This window comes from Rhipicephalus microplus, chromosome 6 (assembly GCF_043290135.1).
Source record: "Rhipicephalus microplus isolate Deutch F79 chromosome 6, USDA_Rmic, whole genome shotgun sequence".
NCBI classification, from domain to species: Eukaryota; Metazoa; Arthropoda; class Arachnida; order Ixodida; family Ixodidae; genus Rhipicephalus; species Rhipicephalus microplus.
Window position 1 is genome coordinate 198,310,186 of NC_134705.1, and position 18,630 is coordinate 198,328,815.

The 18,630-nt window shown below is 43.5% G+C and overlaps 1 protein-coding gene across 2 annotated transcripts in view; it reads left to right on the forward strand.

Annotated features, from left to right (window-relative positions):
- The window catches only part of Ero1L (endoplasmic reticulum oxidoreductin-1-like protein), a 41,854-nt gene that overhangs the window by 17,772 nt on the left and 5,452 nt on the right, over positions 1 to 18,630 (forward strand). The window contains exons 1-11 of one of the 2 annotated variants that reach the window (XM_037418248.2): positions 376 to 651; positions 1,102 to 1,221; positions 1,996 to 2,079; positions 3,848 to 3,913; positions 4,561 to 4,637; positions 9,892 to 9,965; positions 11,157 to 11,277; positions 13,093 to 13,139; positions 14,012 to 14,342; positions 16,631 to 16,697; positions 16,810 to 16,896. In XM_037418248.2, the coding sequence (XP_037274145.2) occupies positions 460 to 651; positions 1,102 to 1,221; positions 1,996 to 2,079; positions 3,848 to 3,913; positions 4,561 to 4,637; positions 9,892 to 9,965; positions 11,157 to 11,277; positions 13,093 to 13,139; positions 14,012 to 14,342; positions 16,631 to 16,697; positions 16,810 to 16,896 (1,266 nt within the window). In that variant the 5' untranslated portion in view covers positions 376 to 459. Of the gene's footprint in view, positions 1 to 375; positions 652 to 1,101; positions 1,222 to 1,995; positions 2,080 to 3,847; positions 3,914 to 4,560; positions 4,638 to 9,891; positions 9,966 to 11,156; positions 11,278 to 13,092; positions 13,140 to 14,011; positions 14,343 to 16,630; positions 16,698 to 16,809; positions 16,897 to 18,630 lie in introns of those variants that run through there. The other variant, XM_037418249.2, reaches the window with a different exon arrangement.

Sequence of the window (18,630 nt, forward strand, 5' to 3'; positions counted from 1 at the left end):
AATTAACCCCAGTGCTCAATTAGTCTGACTTTTCCGCGTACAGTTGGCAAAAAGCCTGCGATGGCTTTGCAACAATACCAGCTGTTGACTGTCGCGTCATTTAATTAATGGGCAGCACATTTTCTCCCGCCGATCGAAGCGACCCCGGCGGCGAGCCCGCACATGTGCGGGTCGCTCGTCGTAGCAGACTACGCGCTTTCGGCGTGCGCGCTATAGGCTGCAATCGAAACTGCCGTGTTGTTTCTGTGCCTTGCGACGACGAAACCCGGCTGCGTGCTGGTCACGCGAGCGTGTGCTCTTCGCACCTCGTCTTTCTTTCTCTCCGCCTCCTTATCGGGGAATACGAGAGAAAAGAAAAAAAGAAGTGCCCCGAAAGCTGAAAGGCGTACGTCGCGAGTGGATGCGCCATCTCCTGCTCCTCTCAGCGCTACGTCGTCTGCTCGCGCGCGCCCGTCTGCCATGATATCGTGCGCGACGTCGTCATTTTTCGAATATTCGTGCGAGTGCCTGTGTCGCGGCCGACGCACTACTAACGCCGCTGCCTTCGTCGTTGCCGTCTTGCTGCTCGTGACGCTGACCGGCCGAGTGTGTTGTCTTCAGCACGCACGCCGCCTGTGCGATCGAACGGCGTCCCCGGACATATTCGATCACGTAAGCAGACCGTCACATATGGTTCCTGCTCGCTGGACATGCGCTGTAACGCACTTGCGCGCGATGCATACGTGCTAGTCTAATTGGATCAGTTGTGCCCAACTCAATTCATGTGCATGCACGTTCAACCCGGGCTGACATTTATTTCAAACTCGGTGACCTTTATTTCAGATACGAATGACGGCCACTTTGCATATGTGGGACATGCACGCGTTCAACCCAGTCTGACATTTATCAAACACTCGTTGACCTTTATCATAGACCCGTGTAACAGCCACTTTGAATATGGAAACATTTTCAATACATATGTGCATGCCTTACTGACTAATTATCCAGTTAGATGCTAGACAGATGCATCTGTGCCGCTGGCAGCAATTGTACACCAAACGGTGTATGAGACTAGATCTCTTGCTGCAAGTAAAAAGCAATTATTTTTCTTGTGATCTGCAGTTGCAAGGCAAGGTGGATGACTGTGCTTGCAATATCGACACCATCGATCACTTCAACAACTTCAAAGTCTACCCCATCCTCAAGAGCTTGTTGCAGAAGGACTACTTCCGCTTCTTCAAGGTACATGCCTTTGTTGGATTTTTTTTTTCTATTTTAGACGTGAGAATAGCTGAGCTCCAAAGTGTGTGCATTACACCTATTTGTCCGGTGTCCATGGTTGTACAGGCCTGTCATTGAGGACGTATCAAGTGAAAATTGAAAAAAAGTTGCCCTAATGTTCTCGCATCTGTAATAATCCCATTCACATTACGTCTTTTTTGCTTTCAATACTCCATTGCCCATGTAGACTGTCGTGTAATGTTAAATTGATATTCCAACTTATTCATTAAAAATACCTTTATAAATATTTTCATGAGTATAGCTTTGATATCATCCTATCATGTAGAATGTGCTGAAGGTTTAGAGCACTTAGGTGTAATTATGAATATCTTGTTTAGATATGCTATTTTATTTATGCTGCATTCATAGTTGCGAAGAAAGATCGTGCGAAGAAAGATCGTGTTGCACGTCTACTTTTCTCTATGCTTTCCTTCTCATCTTTCTTCCCTTTCCCCCTCCCCTTAGTCTTGGGTAACTAACAGGATTCTACAATGCTGGTTGACCTCCCTGCCACAATACGAAAAAAGTTTTTTTGGACTGCTTGTCAATCATTGAATGTACCGGCATTGTTTGTGGACTCTGCATTTCTTATAAGGACATTGCAATGCACATTTTACCTTATGCATTATGCCTCATGACACATGTCACCTGTACCTCTAAGAAAAATGTGTGGTGTTGATGCTGAAGCACACAGATTCACGACACTGCTTACTGTCTTCTTGGGTTTATTCTTAGGTTAATCTAAAGCGCCCATGCCCGTTTTGGCCTGATGATAGCCGCTGCGCCCTTCGAGACTGCTCGGTCACTACTTGTAGCGAGGTATTATTTGCTTCTCCTATATTGCATGCTTCATTATATCACACCGAGCTAGTGCTGTGTGTTGTTTGCTGTGGGAAAGGATCATTTAGTGACTTACCAGCTTGATGATTAGAACCTTGTAATTTAATCACAAGTTATCAAAAAAAATATTACCTAATGTAATCATTTGTTACTATTGTGATGGGGGCTTGTTCAACAAGTTAGTCTATTAAGAATGCATAGTGCCCTCTTAAAAAGCATCTGTTTTAATGCAGAAAACTTCACACTGTTTTTTAAAACGAAAATTGGTGCTTATTCTGTGAGCTTCCTATCTCATATTAATTTGCCAAAATAATCTTAATGTTGTATGATATATATATTTGAGTTGTTTTGATGTTGGGGGTAACATTAATGTCCCTGCTCATTCACCTTCGAAATACACAAAAGTTTCCTTAGCACTTTTAGACTAGCAGTCGGCATGAGTGTAAGTGATGCCATTAAACTATGTGGATATGAGTGAAAATTGTCCTTCTGGCTTTAAGCTGCTCTGAAACTCTGTAAATTAAGAATTTGCAATAATGTACATGCATTTCCATATACTTCATACTTTTGACGTTGACTGCTCTTTTTTTTTCTTTACGAGCTTATTTTCTCATGTCGAGCTTACATTCTTCCCTTAGGTTGTAACAGACTAGAGCCCTAGAGATACAATTGAGACTAGCTGCTGTAGGGGACTTTATGCATTATACAAGCTGTTCTTATAAGTTTCTATTAACTGTGGATATTTGTGTTCTTGATGAAATGTTTTTCTTCTTTGTCTTTTGGCAATCAAGGCAGGCACTGTGAGTGTTTGACGACTTGTCTCTTAAGCAAGTCAATGTCATAGTTAAGTTATAATGACTACATATGTCACCAAATGCACACATTTAATTAGGTATTGCTCTGTTTTCTTGCTCCTAACTGGTGTCACTTTAATGATTCTAATTGATGAAGTAACTTATAGTTTTATATGCTTTTATGACAATATTGCATGTACTGATGCAATGCTATGTTTATGCATGCATATGCAGACTTCTCATTTGCTGCAACCATTAGTTAAAGCTGATGATATTGTGACACCTAAATATAATGGACTCTGATCTAATGATTATCAGGTATAGCTTAGATGGACAAGGTATAAAAAATCGTCAAATCGACTGCCATAACATCTTCGAATGAAAACACTGACACTGTTGACCAATAACCTAAAAGGTGTAGTCTTTCTATATTACAAAGCCTGTTGTGTGGTGTAACTTACTGTTTCTTTTTATGTTGTTAAACCTGATTAAAACATTCTAAACACCTCTTTTTATCTTGTATCATTTGCAGTCTTAACGTAGTGATTTGTACAACTTGTTCGCCCTAATTCTAGCTCGGAGAACTCTAGTATAAAAAAATGGCTGTGTAATCAGTAGCTTGATACATATTAGCTGTAAATGAGTATATATCTTGCTAAAGTTAGTGCACATGTGGAAACATCGGCCAGTGTCAGTTTATATGTGTACACTATTTTCGGAATTCCAGATTTAGAAGAGATAGCTCATTCATGTTACTTTGCACATTAAGTAACATAAAGCTGATGCGAAGAAAATGTAGTACTTTCAAATATGTGAAAAAAAAAGTACGAGCTCTAGCAAAATCAAAAGCATTCATAATTATTATATACAATGATAATATGTCAGTACTTCCAAGTACACTCATCACTACTTTGTCACTTAATTATTTATATAACAAAACCTTTCGCTTCCAGGACAGCCTTCCTAAGAGCATCAGGGGCCATGAGAAAATAAACATTCCAAATGACAGTGTGTCTAAAGTAAGTTATGTGTTTAAATGTGCTTTTCTTTAACAGAATAGTGATTCTACAAAGAATGACTCCTATTTACAGCTGTAAAAAAATGTGTACTTTAAAAAATGATAAAATGAATGCCATAAAATGAATCAACACTGTTTAATTTATGCTTTTTGATACTGTTTATTTGTGCTCAGCTTCTTTTGAGTCACATCAACCACATGTTTTCAGTTATTCTTCATGAAAGCCCCTTAAATCATTTCATAGCTGCTAACAAGTGCAGTTTTATTGTGAAGAGCTTATGTATAATGGCAGTTGAAATATGTCTGTTTTACATGAGTGTCTTGCAAATCGAAATGTCTGTCATATAAAATGTGGAGTAACAAAAAATATTCAATTGAAGTTTTATTTTTTCTGTTTTGACTGGGGTAAATTTCATGTTCTGAAGCTGCCAAGTTTGCCTTTCTTGGTTTATATCAGGAGCTCTATCTGATAATTTCAGCTTGCATTATTTTGCATTGCACAAAATGTTTTTAGAGTGTGTCAGATTTATTGCAGTGATTAGTGGAACCAGTGCTCCTCCTTTTGAATGTTTGATAATGTTTCACGTTGCTTTCTTGTGAAATCTCAAATATGTGTTCAGACTTAAATATGTACATCTTATGTTGCAGTATTCGAAGGAGGCCAACGAACAGGATTCGTGTGATGAGAATCACGCCGGCCTGGGTGAAGTGGACAGTACCATAAGGTAAGCAGTGTACGATTTTCAAAGCACCTGTTCCTGCAATGAGAGTCGGTGTGCCTTGTTCATCGTAACCGAAAAAATCAACCTTTGGTAATTAAGACAGATTGACATTGTTTGCATACTAGAGCGTCAGGTAAGAACACTCGTTAGTGCTTTTAAATAAGTTAGCACTTAAAAAACATTGCATTTACTGTCATGAAATCAGCATTCCCATCTCTGAATGTTTACATTGTCTAGTTGTCTGTCACTGCAATAAAATTAATACACACAGACGACGATAGAACGAACCCAGATGTAACGAATTATTGGTTATGATAAAGTAAATTAAGAATAGTCTTGCAATACTTATAGTGTCAGAAATACAACTTTATAACAAAGTTTTGCTTATAACAAAGTTATTTTGGTGTGAGATGCAATTTTGTTATAATGAAGTGTGAGTGTACAGGTAATACGCATTACGAAATAAAGCAAATGACTGAATCTGTTGCGTTTTTGTTGATTCCTGCACTTAATCAGCATATATTCTTACGTAGCGCAAATGACTCGCAGATACGGCCATCAGCACAGTGCACCGTTAGAGTTTTCATTGATGGGATCGGGCATCATATTCAGTTTGCCGTGCTGGATTCTTGTGCTTTTATGCTTATTTTAGGATGGGACTTTCTTTCTGATGCTGCTGCTTCCATCTCTTGTTGACAACGACTCATACATATGCGAGAGACGGATGATATTTCCCCGAAATTATCACGTGACCGGCTACGAACAGCCAATGACTTCCTTGTGCCACCTAACCACAAGCACGTTATCACGGTTATGTCTGACTTTATTGACCACGGTGACGTCCTAGTCAGTCCATCAGCTCGTTGTCTATCCAGAGGAATTGCACTTTCATTGAGTCTTGTCCACTTCTCCAACGGCACCGCATTTCTCGCAGTACTGAATATCACCAATGAGCCGATTCTGCTGACCAAGGGCACTGTTGTAGTTTCCAGCGTGGACACACAACCTATCTCTGTAGTGGCTTCGGATACCAGTCTGGTGGAATCACGTTCAATACCAACAAATGCTCCACCCACTACGGCCCTTGTCAATACCATCACCACGGATCTCACTCCCCCGCAAGCAGACGAACTACTGGCGTGTTTGTCTAAGCATAAATTTTCTTTCGACGTACATTCCACTGCTCTAAGCCAGACTTCTGCGGTGGCTCATCGCATACACACCGACGGAACTTCTATTGTCCGTCGTCGACCGTATCGTGTTTCTTCCAGCGAACGCGAGATCATCGACAAGCACGTTTCTGATATGCTCAAGCAAAACATTATCCACCCCTCCTCGAGCCCTTGGTCGTCACCTGTCGTTCTCGTAAGAAAAAAGACGGTTCGGTGCGATTCTGCGTTGACTACCGCACATTAAACAAAGTAACCAGAAAAGACGTATATCCCTTGCCTCGCATTGATGATGCCTTAGATTCCTTACAAGGAGCGGAATATTTTTCGAGCCTTGACCTGCGCTCGGGTTATTGGCAAATTCCAATGCATGAGGATGACAAGGAAAAAACTGCCTTTGCCACACCCGATGGGATTTACGAATTTAACGTCATGCCTTTCGGCCTCTGCAATGCGCCAGCAACGTTTGAACGACTGATAGACACTGTATTGCGGGGCCTTAAGTGGAAAACATGCTTATGTTACCTTGACGACATCGTCATATTTTTTTCAACATTCAAACAGCACTTGCAGCGCCTGGATGAAGTTCTGACGTGTCTCGCAGCTGCTGGCCTTCAGCTTAACACCAAGAAGTGCCACTTTGCTAGCAAAAGTATTAAAGTACTCGGACATCTCATCAGCAAAGATGGAATCTGGCCTGATCCCGACAAGATTACCGCGGTTTTTCACTTCCTGGTGCCTCAACGCGTCAAAGAGCTCCAAACCTTTCTTGGCCTTGCGTCGTACTTTCGGCGCTTTATACGAGACTTCGCCACCATTGCTGCGCCACTTCACCAACTCCTTTCTTCGGGAGCGTCATACGTATGGTCGGACGAATGCCAAATGGCTTTTGACACCTTGAAACGTGCCCTGACGTCTGAGCTAGTGCTTTGTCATTTTGATAACGCCGCACCCACTCTCCTCCATACTGATGCCAGCGGACACGGACTTGGCGCTGTACTTCTGCAATGAACAGAGCGTTATGACGAACGTGTGATCACATACGCAAGTCGCACCCTCACAGCAGCAGAGAAAAACTACACCATCACCGAGCAGGAGTGTCTCGCCGTTGTCTGGGCCATCCAGAAGTTTCGACCATATCTTCACGGCCGCCACTTTACCGTCGTCACTGATCACCACGCTTTGTGCTGGCTGTCGACGTTGAAGAATTTGTCTGGATGTCTCGGTCGCTGGATACTTCGTCTCCAAGAATACGAGTTTGACGTTATCTACAAATCCGGCAAGAAACACAACGATGCCGATGCCCTTAGCCGCTGTCCTTTACAATCCTCATCAGGCACTCCTGGCCTGTTGCCAACTGTGAGTGAACCCATAAAGTGTCTCCGTCAGTTCATTCACTCGCCGCTGTCGATTTTCTTTCTACCTTCAACAACGACACGTTTGCATCCCACCAACGCAGCGACACTTACTGTCGCTCTATAATGCAGCGCCTTCAAGGCTCCTCTCGTCCTCCCAACGCTCGCGCCCATCGACAGCTGCGGAACTTCAAGACTGAAAACTCAATCCTTTACTGCTTTGTCTTCCACCCCGAAGGACAGCGCTGGGTTCCTGTTGCTCCTCGTTCCCTAAGGGGGCAGATTTTGGAGGCGTTTCACGATGACCCCAAGGCTAGTCATCTCGGTTTTCAAAAAACCTATGAACGCATCCGCAGTCGTTTTGCCTGGCCTGGCCTTTCCAACTGCGTAGCGCGATATGTTCCGTCATGCTTGCTATGCCAACGTCGCAAGCGACCCACTTTCTCCCCGGCCGGTCTTCTACAACCTCTTCCGTGTCCTGACGCTCCCTTCGATGTCATTGGCATTGACCTCTACGGACCGCTAACAATATCAGCTAGCGGCAAGCGCTGGATTGTCACAGCAGTTGACCACTTAACAAGGTACGCCGAAACAGCTGCACTTCCTTCAGGATCAGCAGAGGACATTGCCACATTTTTTCTGGAGGCAATCTTTCTAAGACATGGTGCACCACGCATCTTATTGAGCGATCGCGACAAGGCGTTTCTCTTGAAACTACTCGAACAAGTCCTCCACGCATGTAATACGATTCATAAGACGACACACAAATCCGCATGAATAACAGAAATAGCAGCCCCCTTGTCCACCAATGCCTGAACTGGTACCCCTTCCGCATACACTAATAACAAGTTGGCTGGGCCCTCTGGAAGTCTTGGTGTTTGTTCGAGCGATGCAGCTTTCCCTCCAAAAACTGCACCAGCTAGTTTTCCGAGTGGTAGTCAGAAGTAGGTACAGCCGGTCTCAGAGGAGATGTTGAGCGTCGTAGAGGTGAAGGGGACCGGCGGCGTCCGGGATAGCAGGGGCGAGGTGCGGCAAGTGGAGAAGTCGGAGAGAAGGAACGTGTCGTAGGACGTCGCTGGTACTGGTTAGGGGATGGCTCCGAATCCCTTTCGTAAACATTGTAGCCACGGCGTTCGTCCTGTTGGCGCTTGCGGCGAAATCGTGAAATATGGCCCCGAATGCCACAATAGTAACATATTGGGCGAGGCGAGCGCTAGAAGGCGTAGTGTGCTGGAGCTGTCACAGGTGCTGGTACTGGCGCTGGGACCGGCGAGTGTGGTGCAAATGCTGCTACGTTAGACTGCGCAGGAACAGGATGCACGTGCTGAACCAAGGCAGGTGGCATGACAGCGACTTGCGCATACGTCATGGGTGGTGTTGGTGGCGCCGTAGTGTTCGAGAGGGAGCGCCAGCCATGGATGAGAGCTCCTGTTTGATGATGTCGCGCAGACCAGCAGATTGAGAGTGAGGCCGAGGGGCGGGTGCACATGACAACCCTTGCGCTTGAAGTTCCTCGCGAATCAGAGTGCGAATCAGCGGGCGCAAATCCGCATCCGAGGAGGGCCGGCTGCCACTGGCGTCTAGGAAGTTTGAATGCAATCGAATGGCTTGGAGTTCATCAAGATGCTGACATCTCGTGATGACGTCCTCAACGGTGGTGGGGTTTTTAACAGCCAGAGCGTTAAACGCGACATGGCCTATCCCTTTGATGATGTGGCGAACGCGATCAGCTTCTGTCATCGCGGAGTTCACGCGGTGGCAAAGGGCAAGGACGTCTTCAATGTACGAAGTGTACGTCTCCCCGGAAAGTTGGGCACGCCCATCAAGCTTTCGTTTCGACGCTTCGAAATGGATGTTCGGTTTTCCAAAAATCCTACGGACTTGTTGAGCAAAAGTAGGCCAATCCGGGAAGCTGCTCTCGTGGTTAAAAAACCACGTTTTCGCGACATCGGACAGATAGAAGGCGATGTGACGAAGTTTTTGAGGCTCATCCCATTGGTTATAAACACTGGTCATGTCGTATTCTTTAAGCCATACCTCGACGTCGTCGCGTGGAAGACCACAGAAGATGGGTGGGTCGCGCTGCCGGGCGTTGACAATCCACGCAGGAATGGTTTGTTGGACAGGGATGCTGGATGTTCCGGGCAGCGGTTCTTGAGCCATGACAGCAGACGGGGGAAGCAAGCGGCGACCCGAACAAAGCTCCAGGGGATTGTGACGTCGGAGAGGACTTGGGGATCAAAGCACCCCCACCACTCTGTAAGACAGTAGCAGCGTTGGAGTCTCAACGGCGTTTATTAGGCCGAATCGCCTGATCCACCCTTCGCACGAAGATGACGTTTTTTCGTGATGATGATTATATACAGATGAAGAAGATGAAGGTCAGACGTTGTGAATATTGTGCTTACAATATATTTATGGCGACCATCACATACAATTAATGTGTTTACATGTTGGTTGTTATTTTGATCTGGCATGGTTCGAATGCAACACATTTGCTTGTAGTATCATACTGTGTGTATTGAGTCTTCTGGCTTGTTATTCACAGCTGTCAGATTACATTACTATGCAGTTCACTAGTTGATTGTAGCATGAGTAAGCAGCACAAGCAAAATAGGGGTGCACTTGCTGCTCTGAGCTTAGTTGTGTACACTAGTGTGAGGTCATTGTCACTTTAGGGCAATGACCACTTGATGTGTTTTATGTAACGTCCTCTTTTCTTTTCACATGCAGTGACGAAAGCTACAAGGAATTTGAACGATGGCAAAAGCACGACGATTCTCAAGACAACTTCTGTGAGATGGATGGTAAGGAGTTAAGCAGTCGCCTATGAAAAATGTTGATGGGATGAACAAGATGACAGAAATTTAAATAATAATCATTAAGTTTTTTTCCATATAAAGTCTACTTTAATGCTTTTTAATCTGTCGAAGAGGCGGGGCATTCTTTCTTTTTAATGAACTCTTTTCATTTGTATGTGTAGTTCATGGAGCCTTCAGTTTCATAGTTAATATACATTTTCATACAGGTCAATTTATAGTTGATGGCAGTGAAGATATTTATCTTTCATTTAGTTGAGCAAGGATAATAAAAAGAAGACCTTTTCATTCGCTCATTTGTTATGCAATAAAAAAATCCGTGCAGATTTTTGAGACAGAAAGCCTTGTAGTTGACAAAAATTTTATTTTAGTACTACATTAGAACACAATAAAATTCTCCTAGGTGTGCATTTAGTCTCGTGACTACAAAGTCGTGGACAACAATTTATCCCTTGCATGTCTTTCATGTTCTGCGATTTCTCGGTAAAGTCTCTTCTGAAAGGTTATATTAGAATTGCAGATGACTATTGGCCCCATGCTGCACCTATCTGTAGAAAAGTACCTGGGGATATTTGCCATTGTAGATGAAATTGTGCATTTTGCTCTGGCATTTTAACAATGCCTGTGTTTAGAAGTTGCATAGAGTGTATATTAGATGGTTGCAAATGAAAACTGTTATCTGCTTGCCAGCTGCATTCCTGTTCTTTTCACATTGCTAGCATTACAACAGAAAGGCCTGTGGCCTGCTGAGCAAGTTGTTGGTGTGTGCAAGGTGCATGATAGCCAAATATGAAGAAGCCTTTTGGACGGTACAGCTTCTTTTCATGAAGGCTTGTGCATGTGACATACTTGCAGGAAAAAAAAAAGGATTGAGGATGACCTTAATTTTAGGTATAGCGCTCCCATGCCACCCATTTCCTCCCCTCCCAAGAGACTATGAACTTCGTTCTGCCGAGCACCGGGCCAGAAGTGCACTTATCTATTTAGCCAGTAGATGCCTGGCAGTGGAAATTCTAGGCCTCCCACAGCAGGGGCGCATGCTCAACTATTTCACCAAGAGTGTGGTGGACTAGTGGGCACAACATTGTGTTAAAACAGATATTTTTAGCTGGCGTTTATTTGAAGTTCTCATGGACGGAGCATAATGTGTCAAAAATTATCCATCACTTTGCATTGCAGATGAGTTGTCAGCAGGCATGGAGTACGTCGACCTGAGCCTGAATCCGGAACGCTACACAGGCTATGCTGGCAGTTCGGCGCATAGAATTTGGAAGAGCATTTACGAAGAGAACTGCTTCAAGTAAGTCAATATTTCTGATTAAAAGTAGCCTTAACCGAATTTTTCGATATTGGCAAAATCTCGTTGCCCAAGCATAGGTGTATCCACTATGTGCTGCATGATGATAGTGGTGCTCCAATTTGTAGCTTAAATTATACCGGAGTCGCACTGGTGCGTGTAACCACGATCATGGCTGATCAGGATTGGATTTATTTATCACAGTCAACAATGGTTGCTGCTATGATCCAAACTAATATGGATTAAATTTGGCGCAGATGTCAAGCAAATCGCAATCTGAAAGCCACGCCACGATGGGCAGATTGTGATAGTCCTGATTCCAATTGATTATGATTGTTATTTAAAGTGATTATGTAGACTGTTATTTAAAGTGATTATGTAGACACAATTGATCTGGATCTAACCTAATCCTGGACAGCTTTAACCATGATAAAAAGTGCACCTTTCACATGCCACATCTTGTCTTTTTTTTTTTTTTGGTAACTAATGTCACAACTCCACCATCAAGGCGTGGCTAAATAACTTACTGTAATACCTGTTTTTACGGATTAATTCAATGGGTAGTGTCATCATGATTGCAGTGTTCTGTTCCTGCGTTCTTGCTGCTACCATGTAGGAACAGAACACCCGTTTTCATCAAGCGTTACCCGTGTCCTGGCGTGACATTAACGTCTAGCACTCGAAGACCAGTTTTGAGAGCAACCCTAGCATTGGATAACACTATTGTCAAAATCGTATATATTGAATTCTAATATAATCGCAAACTAGTTCAATATATTGGCAATTCTGTGCTAAGATTTTGGAACCATAGTAGTATCCTTCACTTGAAAAAATTTTTTTATTGAAAAAAAAAAAAATGACACTTGGGCAAGTTCATTCTGATTCATCGTTCATTGCGCAACACTGGACAAGGATGCTGAAACAACGCAAGTGAAAGTGATTGTGTTTTGGTGTCTTTTCATTTTCTAGTGTTGCACATTGAATGATGAATTTTTCTATTATATGTATGTTTTATCACATTACAAGAGTTGACTGCAGTGAAGCCTAATAAAAAAAATTCAATGTGCAATATTTTTCTTTTTTTTTTTCTACAGTATGCAATTTCCTTTCTTGTATTCAATGGCTCGTTTGTTGGAATCTGCTGCATTGTACATTTTCTCAGTGTGATTGTATTGAATAATGCTGGACACGTGTGCTGGTGGGGCTTCAATACAGTGAAACATTCAATACATTGATAGTTATGGTAGATGTTTTTAATACACGCATAGTACAGTTCTATACCTTTCCAAGGGATTCCCAGAGACATGTCAGAACTATTCTGTAGACTTGTTCATTCAGTACATCCATGTTTTACCACACATTTCTTGAAAACCTTCATGTCATGTTTATCTTGCAATGAGAAGTGGACCCACCAACACTGTAATGGCATGCTAAGTATATTGCAGAAATACTTTTAATGCAGTTGTCACCTTAATATTTTTGGTTTTCAATGAACATTTTTTTTTTCACATTGATTCATGCACTTTCTTAGCAATGAATTTTCTTTTGTCACGTTTTTTTGTGCCTGTTCTTTTGCTTTACCAGCGAGATAAGTATAGAACCGTAAGCATTCCCATTTACGTGTGCAGTTTCCACTGACGAATTCATGCTCATCTTTTTTTCCTTCTGATTGCTTTACCTAGCAAAAGTCTGCTGGTAAGCTTTTGGCTGAATCACGATTCACGCAAATGCAGGTACCATCACGAAACCTACGAAACATATACGTGCTTTGCTGACTGCTAGTTCCTGTCGCCAATATATCGCTCTTCTTGTTTGCAGACCTAATGTTGGTTATGGCCCATACACGACATCCAAGAACCTCAATGGTGAGATTGTTGGAACATCTTTTTTACTGCAGTAGCAGTTCTGTAGATGCTCAAGGCATGTTCCCTGTTATGTAGATGTTGTCTCTGACATTGTTGAGCTGTTTGCTGATGGCATATGTGTGGTGTTAATACAGGAGGTTAAGCGCTTTTTCCAACACGCACGAAGTGTACTTGACTGCGAAACTGACAAGTCGTAGCAGATGCACCTCTAGTGCTGAATGTTCATTTGGCAGAACTAGGACAGCATACGGCCTTCCACTGCTTGAATCAGAGTGGTGCATGCAAATTATAAACTCATTAGAATTCCTGCATAGGTGGCATAAGTGCGTATCACACTTGGTAGGACAGGCAGTAAAAAAAGCTGCAAGCTGATGTTATCTAAGATTTTAATTAAAAACAGACTCACACATACGATTTCTTGGCAATCTTATTTCATAGGCCATCAGGGTGCTGTGGTTTGCTAAGCCATTGGCAAGAGCTAAAATTGCACAGAAAACAATGATGAAAAGGGGCAGATATATATGACACAGGCAGAACTTGCAACAAAAAATTGCAACATATTGTTGCGACATCGTCTGGGCGTGACAGCACCATCTTGAAAATGGCTTGAAACTTATGTGCATTCATGTGATTACATTGCAGCACTATACGTAGTGATTGTATCGCAACCATAAATTTGCTGGAAGTGGTGTCTGTGTGCATGGGTGTGCGCATTCTTTTTTTTTACATAAGTGGTTTCTGGGTGCATGTAGCTCTCTCCGAAATCAATTACCAATATGCCCAATTCACTGTGATGAACTTAGCCACGTGTTGGAAAATCTGGCGCATTCAAGGGTTTGCGCAGTTCTGATAGTCCCGTCCTCGTGTAACAGCAATGTGCTTGGAGAAGCGGGCCTTCTATCGCGCCATCTCGGGACTACACGCCAGTATCAACGTGCACCTCTGCGCCAATTACCTGACCCGGGACGGCCCCCTGGGCCAGGCTGTGTGGGGACCCAATGCGGAGGAGTTTGAGCGCCGTTTCAGTCCCGCGTTGACCAATGGCGAGGGACCCCAGTGGCTGCGCAACCTCTACTTCGTCTACCTCATCGAGCTCGGCGCCCTGGCCAAGGCGGCGCCCTACCTGCTGCACCAGACATTCTACACGAGTGCTGAGGATGAAACGGTTCCCACTGCGGTGCGGGCGCTCCTGGATTCCGCTAGGTGCGTGCGCTTTCTTAACACAGTACCAACGTGAAGTTTTGTCTATTTTTTTTCTTTGCTTTGTAAAGACTTGTAACTCTCTTGTGTTTCCCAATGTTGTTTTCCCCATAAAGTTTCCCAAAATTAACTAGAGGGGACTCTGGCGCTGCGATCGCTCAACAATCATGGGAATGATAGGTAGTACACAGATTTGCCTAGTCTTTATACTTGCGGGCCGCAGATTGCACTTGAGGCTTTGTTTACTGCTGTGTTTTGGTTTTGTTTCAAATGAAAGAACAAACAGTCTTGAACTTCGGGACCCAATTTGAATTGATTAGCCTAAAAGGTTAAAGTGGTGAAGTGAAACTGCTGAACATTTGCGAATCCTTGTTTTGCAACAAAACAGCTCCAAGCCACATGGAGCTAAACAGAGCCAGAAGTACGAAGATTAGCAAAAACCATCTGCTGCTCGTCAGTTCCATGCTTGCTGAAGTGCTGTGTGCTGCAGCTCCCTTAGACACTAGCGCCAGAGTTCCCTCTAGTGTATTTATACTATGGTTTTCTCCATGCGGTTCTCCTTTCTCTTGTAAACCTGTCCACCATTAAGCGCAGCACGTTGGTGCGAAAGGATGAAAGGACACAGTCTATGTCCTTTTGTCCAAGCATTTTACTCTTAATGGTAGTGAAGTATGGAGTACGAACTATACTCGGTTTGACGCAAGAAAAAAAAATAAGGACAGCTTCTCCCATAGCCATTGTTGTCCTTCCCAGAGAAGATTCGCATAAGTGCTTTGTCCCATGGCAATTAATAATTTTCATGATGTCAAGCAGATAATTAACTTTCCCATACAGAGACACTTGTATCACTAGTTTTGGGTCAGAAACTTGAACGTCTAACATTGCTGCTCGTCCAAGCATAATGCTTTAGATAGTAACAACAAGCCCTTAACAGTTGGTATACGTAGTATTTGCTTTCTCTGATTTTTCTTCATACACTAGCGTCACAAATGTCAAGTCGCGTGCGTCCCTCCCTCCCCTCAACAACCGTCGGAAACTAGCAAGGCTGGCATTATTCCATAGGTTTCATTACTCATTATCACCAAACTCCTACATCACGCCAAAATCGCATGTATGTATACACTCGCACCAAAAACGAACATCAAGTTTCATACCCCCGCCCACGAACTAACACTTTCGCGCAATCCTTTTTTGTTCGGTCAGCCAAAGACTGGAACAATCTTCCCGCTCACGTGGTACAGACCAAAGACCTTGACCAGTTTAAATCGCTGCTTACTGTGCCCGGAATTGTGTAATATCCTCATGTCGTTTTTATGGTTCCCGTTTTTCTGACTTTCATTGTTGTCAGTGCAAGCGAAGTAATGGAGCGTTGCCTTCTGACATCATATTGTTTTCTGTTTTTACCAAATTTATAGCTACCTAGCTCATTGCCGTTGTTTGCATTCTGACTTGTATGTTTGCACCATTGTACTGCTGTGAAGCGCGGTTATCCAAGCTGTTTAAACTCTGATTGGTCCCAATGTAAAACATGTAGCGTGTCCGGCCATGTAGTTTCTTTTATGCTTCTTCACTCATTTATTGTTGTAACGGTCTTGTATATAGTTATGTTGGTAGCACACCTCCCCCTCACCCCTACCCTCGTTTTTTGTTCTAGTCTGTCACTTGTGCCACCCCTCATGTAATGCCTCCTTCTAGGAGACCCTTGAGGTATGAAAATAAATAAATAAATAAATAAATTTAAATTAGTCGAGGAAAAGTGCTTGCGGTTTCACCGAAAATCAGCTTGCATAACTTCTTTTTACAGATGAAGAGCAAGGTTACTGTGATTCTGTGGGTAGAGCGAACATTTTTTTTTTCTTAGGTTGTTCTTCACAAAAGTGGTCATTCGAGATATTTGGTTGTTTGCGACCGTAACAGGCAGTGCAAAAACAAGCAACAAACTGGAAGAGGCCATAACGGAGTCTTGACATCACAAATGTGAAGTTATATCGTGTAAGCCAGTCTCTCCTCTCTTCGACGGCACTTGTCGGGCTGAGGCTGGTGTAGTTGCACTCTAGGACCAGAGGTAGCACCGATGCTCCTGTGTTGGCCTCACCTGGTGGCATATTAACCTGGTTTAACAGCCGCCAACATGTCATGCTTGACGGGTTGACCGAGCACTATGTCATATTCGAGGCACCCTTTCATCATGTAGTGCTAACCAGTAATTTCTTTTGACATTAAATATTTATTAATAGGGTTGCCATCATCTTATGCAACTTTTTCACATAATGTATTCTTCTTCTTCGTAGGCAATTCCCGCACCATTTCAATGACAGCGCTATGTTCAATGGCCAGAAGGATGCACTCAAGCTAAAGGTAACAGCACGTTGAAATGAAACCTCAGTATAAGAAACCTAGATAGCGCGGCAAATTTTTGGAAAGGTATCAGCTTGCAACTAAGCTGCCGCTATTATTTTTTTCACCTCAGGAAGAGTTCAAGGCGCACTTCAGGAACATCTCGAGGATCATGGACTGTGTCGGATGCGACAAGTGCCGACTCTGGGGCAAACTTCAGGTCAGGGTGCCATAAAGGTTGATTAGGAAATTTATAGTGTTGTTGCGCACACTTTGTTCTCGTTTTAGCAGCAGAGTTGCTTAAAGAGGTGTTAAAGAGCAAAACCACTTTTCGCATACGAGTAAACTACAATTTCACAATCCCGCAAGCACCACTCTTACCGCGACGCAACGACTAGTAAGCGAGAAAGCGCACGAAAAGAAAATGCGGGTGGCAATGCCACCTTGAGATTCCCACACCAAAGACCATGATGTAAAAAATTTTAAAGGCGTCTACGGGCTCCTACATAGCTTCCAGTTGGTTAAAATGAAGTACATTGTATTCAGTGGGTGCCATAGACTATGCCATAGCATATGAAGCTTCAAAAAAATTTCATCCAGCCAATGTTATGAAAATACTGAACATACATTTTGAAATTTTCTACGTCACGCACGGACATTTTGGCGCAAATTTTAAGCATAAGACTTCAACCCTGATTTTCTCCTCTAATAAAGAACCTATGATAGAGAAACATGTGGCATTAGAGTTATCAGAGCGCAATTTGTCAATCTAAACCAAGTCATTGTTTCTCTGTAGTGTCCCCTTAAAGGGCCACTCACCAGGCCCCATACCGAATTTTAGTTAGACGGTGGAAGTTGTTGGGTGTCCGATGAGGAGCATTTTGCCACAAAAATTTTTCGAATCAGTCCATCACGAGTGGAGAAAACAGACTTTTTGAAGCGGCGCAAAACGAGGATGACAGGAGGCGAGCTCGAAACCCTTGCCGCTCCTCCGCATAGCCTTCGCAAGCCAAAGCTCTTCCCCACCCTCTCAGGCATCCGACCAAGAGGTGACATGCGCATAACGTGCCCAAACAAGTCCAACCCTCGAGCACACGAGCATCGTTGCTTTGTTGACCAGCGTTATTTTGTGGTCTTCTGCCTGTTTCTGCGGGATGTTTTGGAAAAGCTGGCTTAGACGTGGTAGAGTAGATGAGCACAATGGGTGCGCAAACGCGTAGGAGCGTTCCACGGCAGTCGTCTGCTCAATGCGCTGACCATGGGGACATGAACGCATGCGAAACGCTGGCACATCAGCGCTGCATCTCGTAGCATTTCATGGGAAATAATGGAAAAAAAAAAAACGCGCGCAATTTTATATTGCGTCTCATTATTTATTTCAAGTTTTATTAACCTTTAAAGCAACAAATACAAAAACTGCGCCTGTTGTGTTAAATAATTTTTCCCATGTCACATGGTATACTGCCGTGTACGTAGTGCCGTTCCTACGCCCACGTCATGCCCTCATTCTCTATGCGTGCGCCGGCAGAGGGGAGGGGGAGCAGCTTTGATCTTGAAATTTGACCCATTTCCGCGGCGCGTAGCATTGCAAAATTTTAGCAGACGTGATCATGAATGCCTCGTCTACGCATTGCGCTTGTCAGCTCAAAATTGTCAAACCTGGTGAGTGGCCCTTTAAGCCTAGCGTCAGTCTGTAATCTGAGAAAAGAAATCATCATCATGAACGGGCATGCGCTCTCATCTTGTTCGCTTCCAGAACACAGGCTCCAGTTTGTCTGACATGGCATGCACTAACTATAATGCGTGAGACGAGCACAAGAGATAGAAAGAAATTCTTCGTGAAAATAATTTCTTGGTAGAGCGGTATTTGAATCCGCGACCCACGATCTGAAAGTGAGTGTCCTGACCACTCGGCTGTCTAGGCACGCTAGCAGAGCAGAGTGTAGCCTTGTAT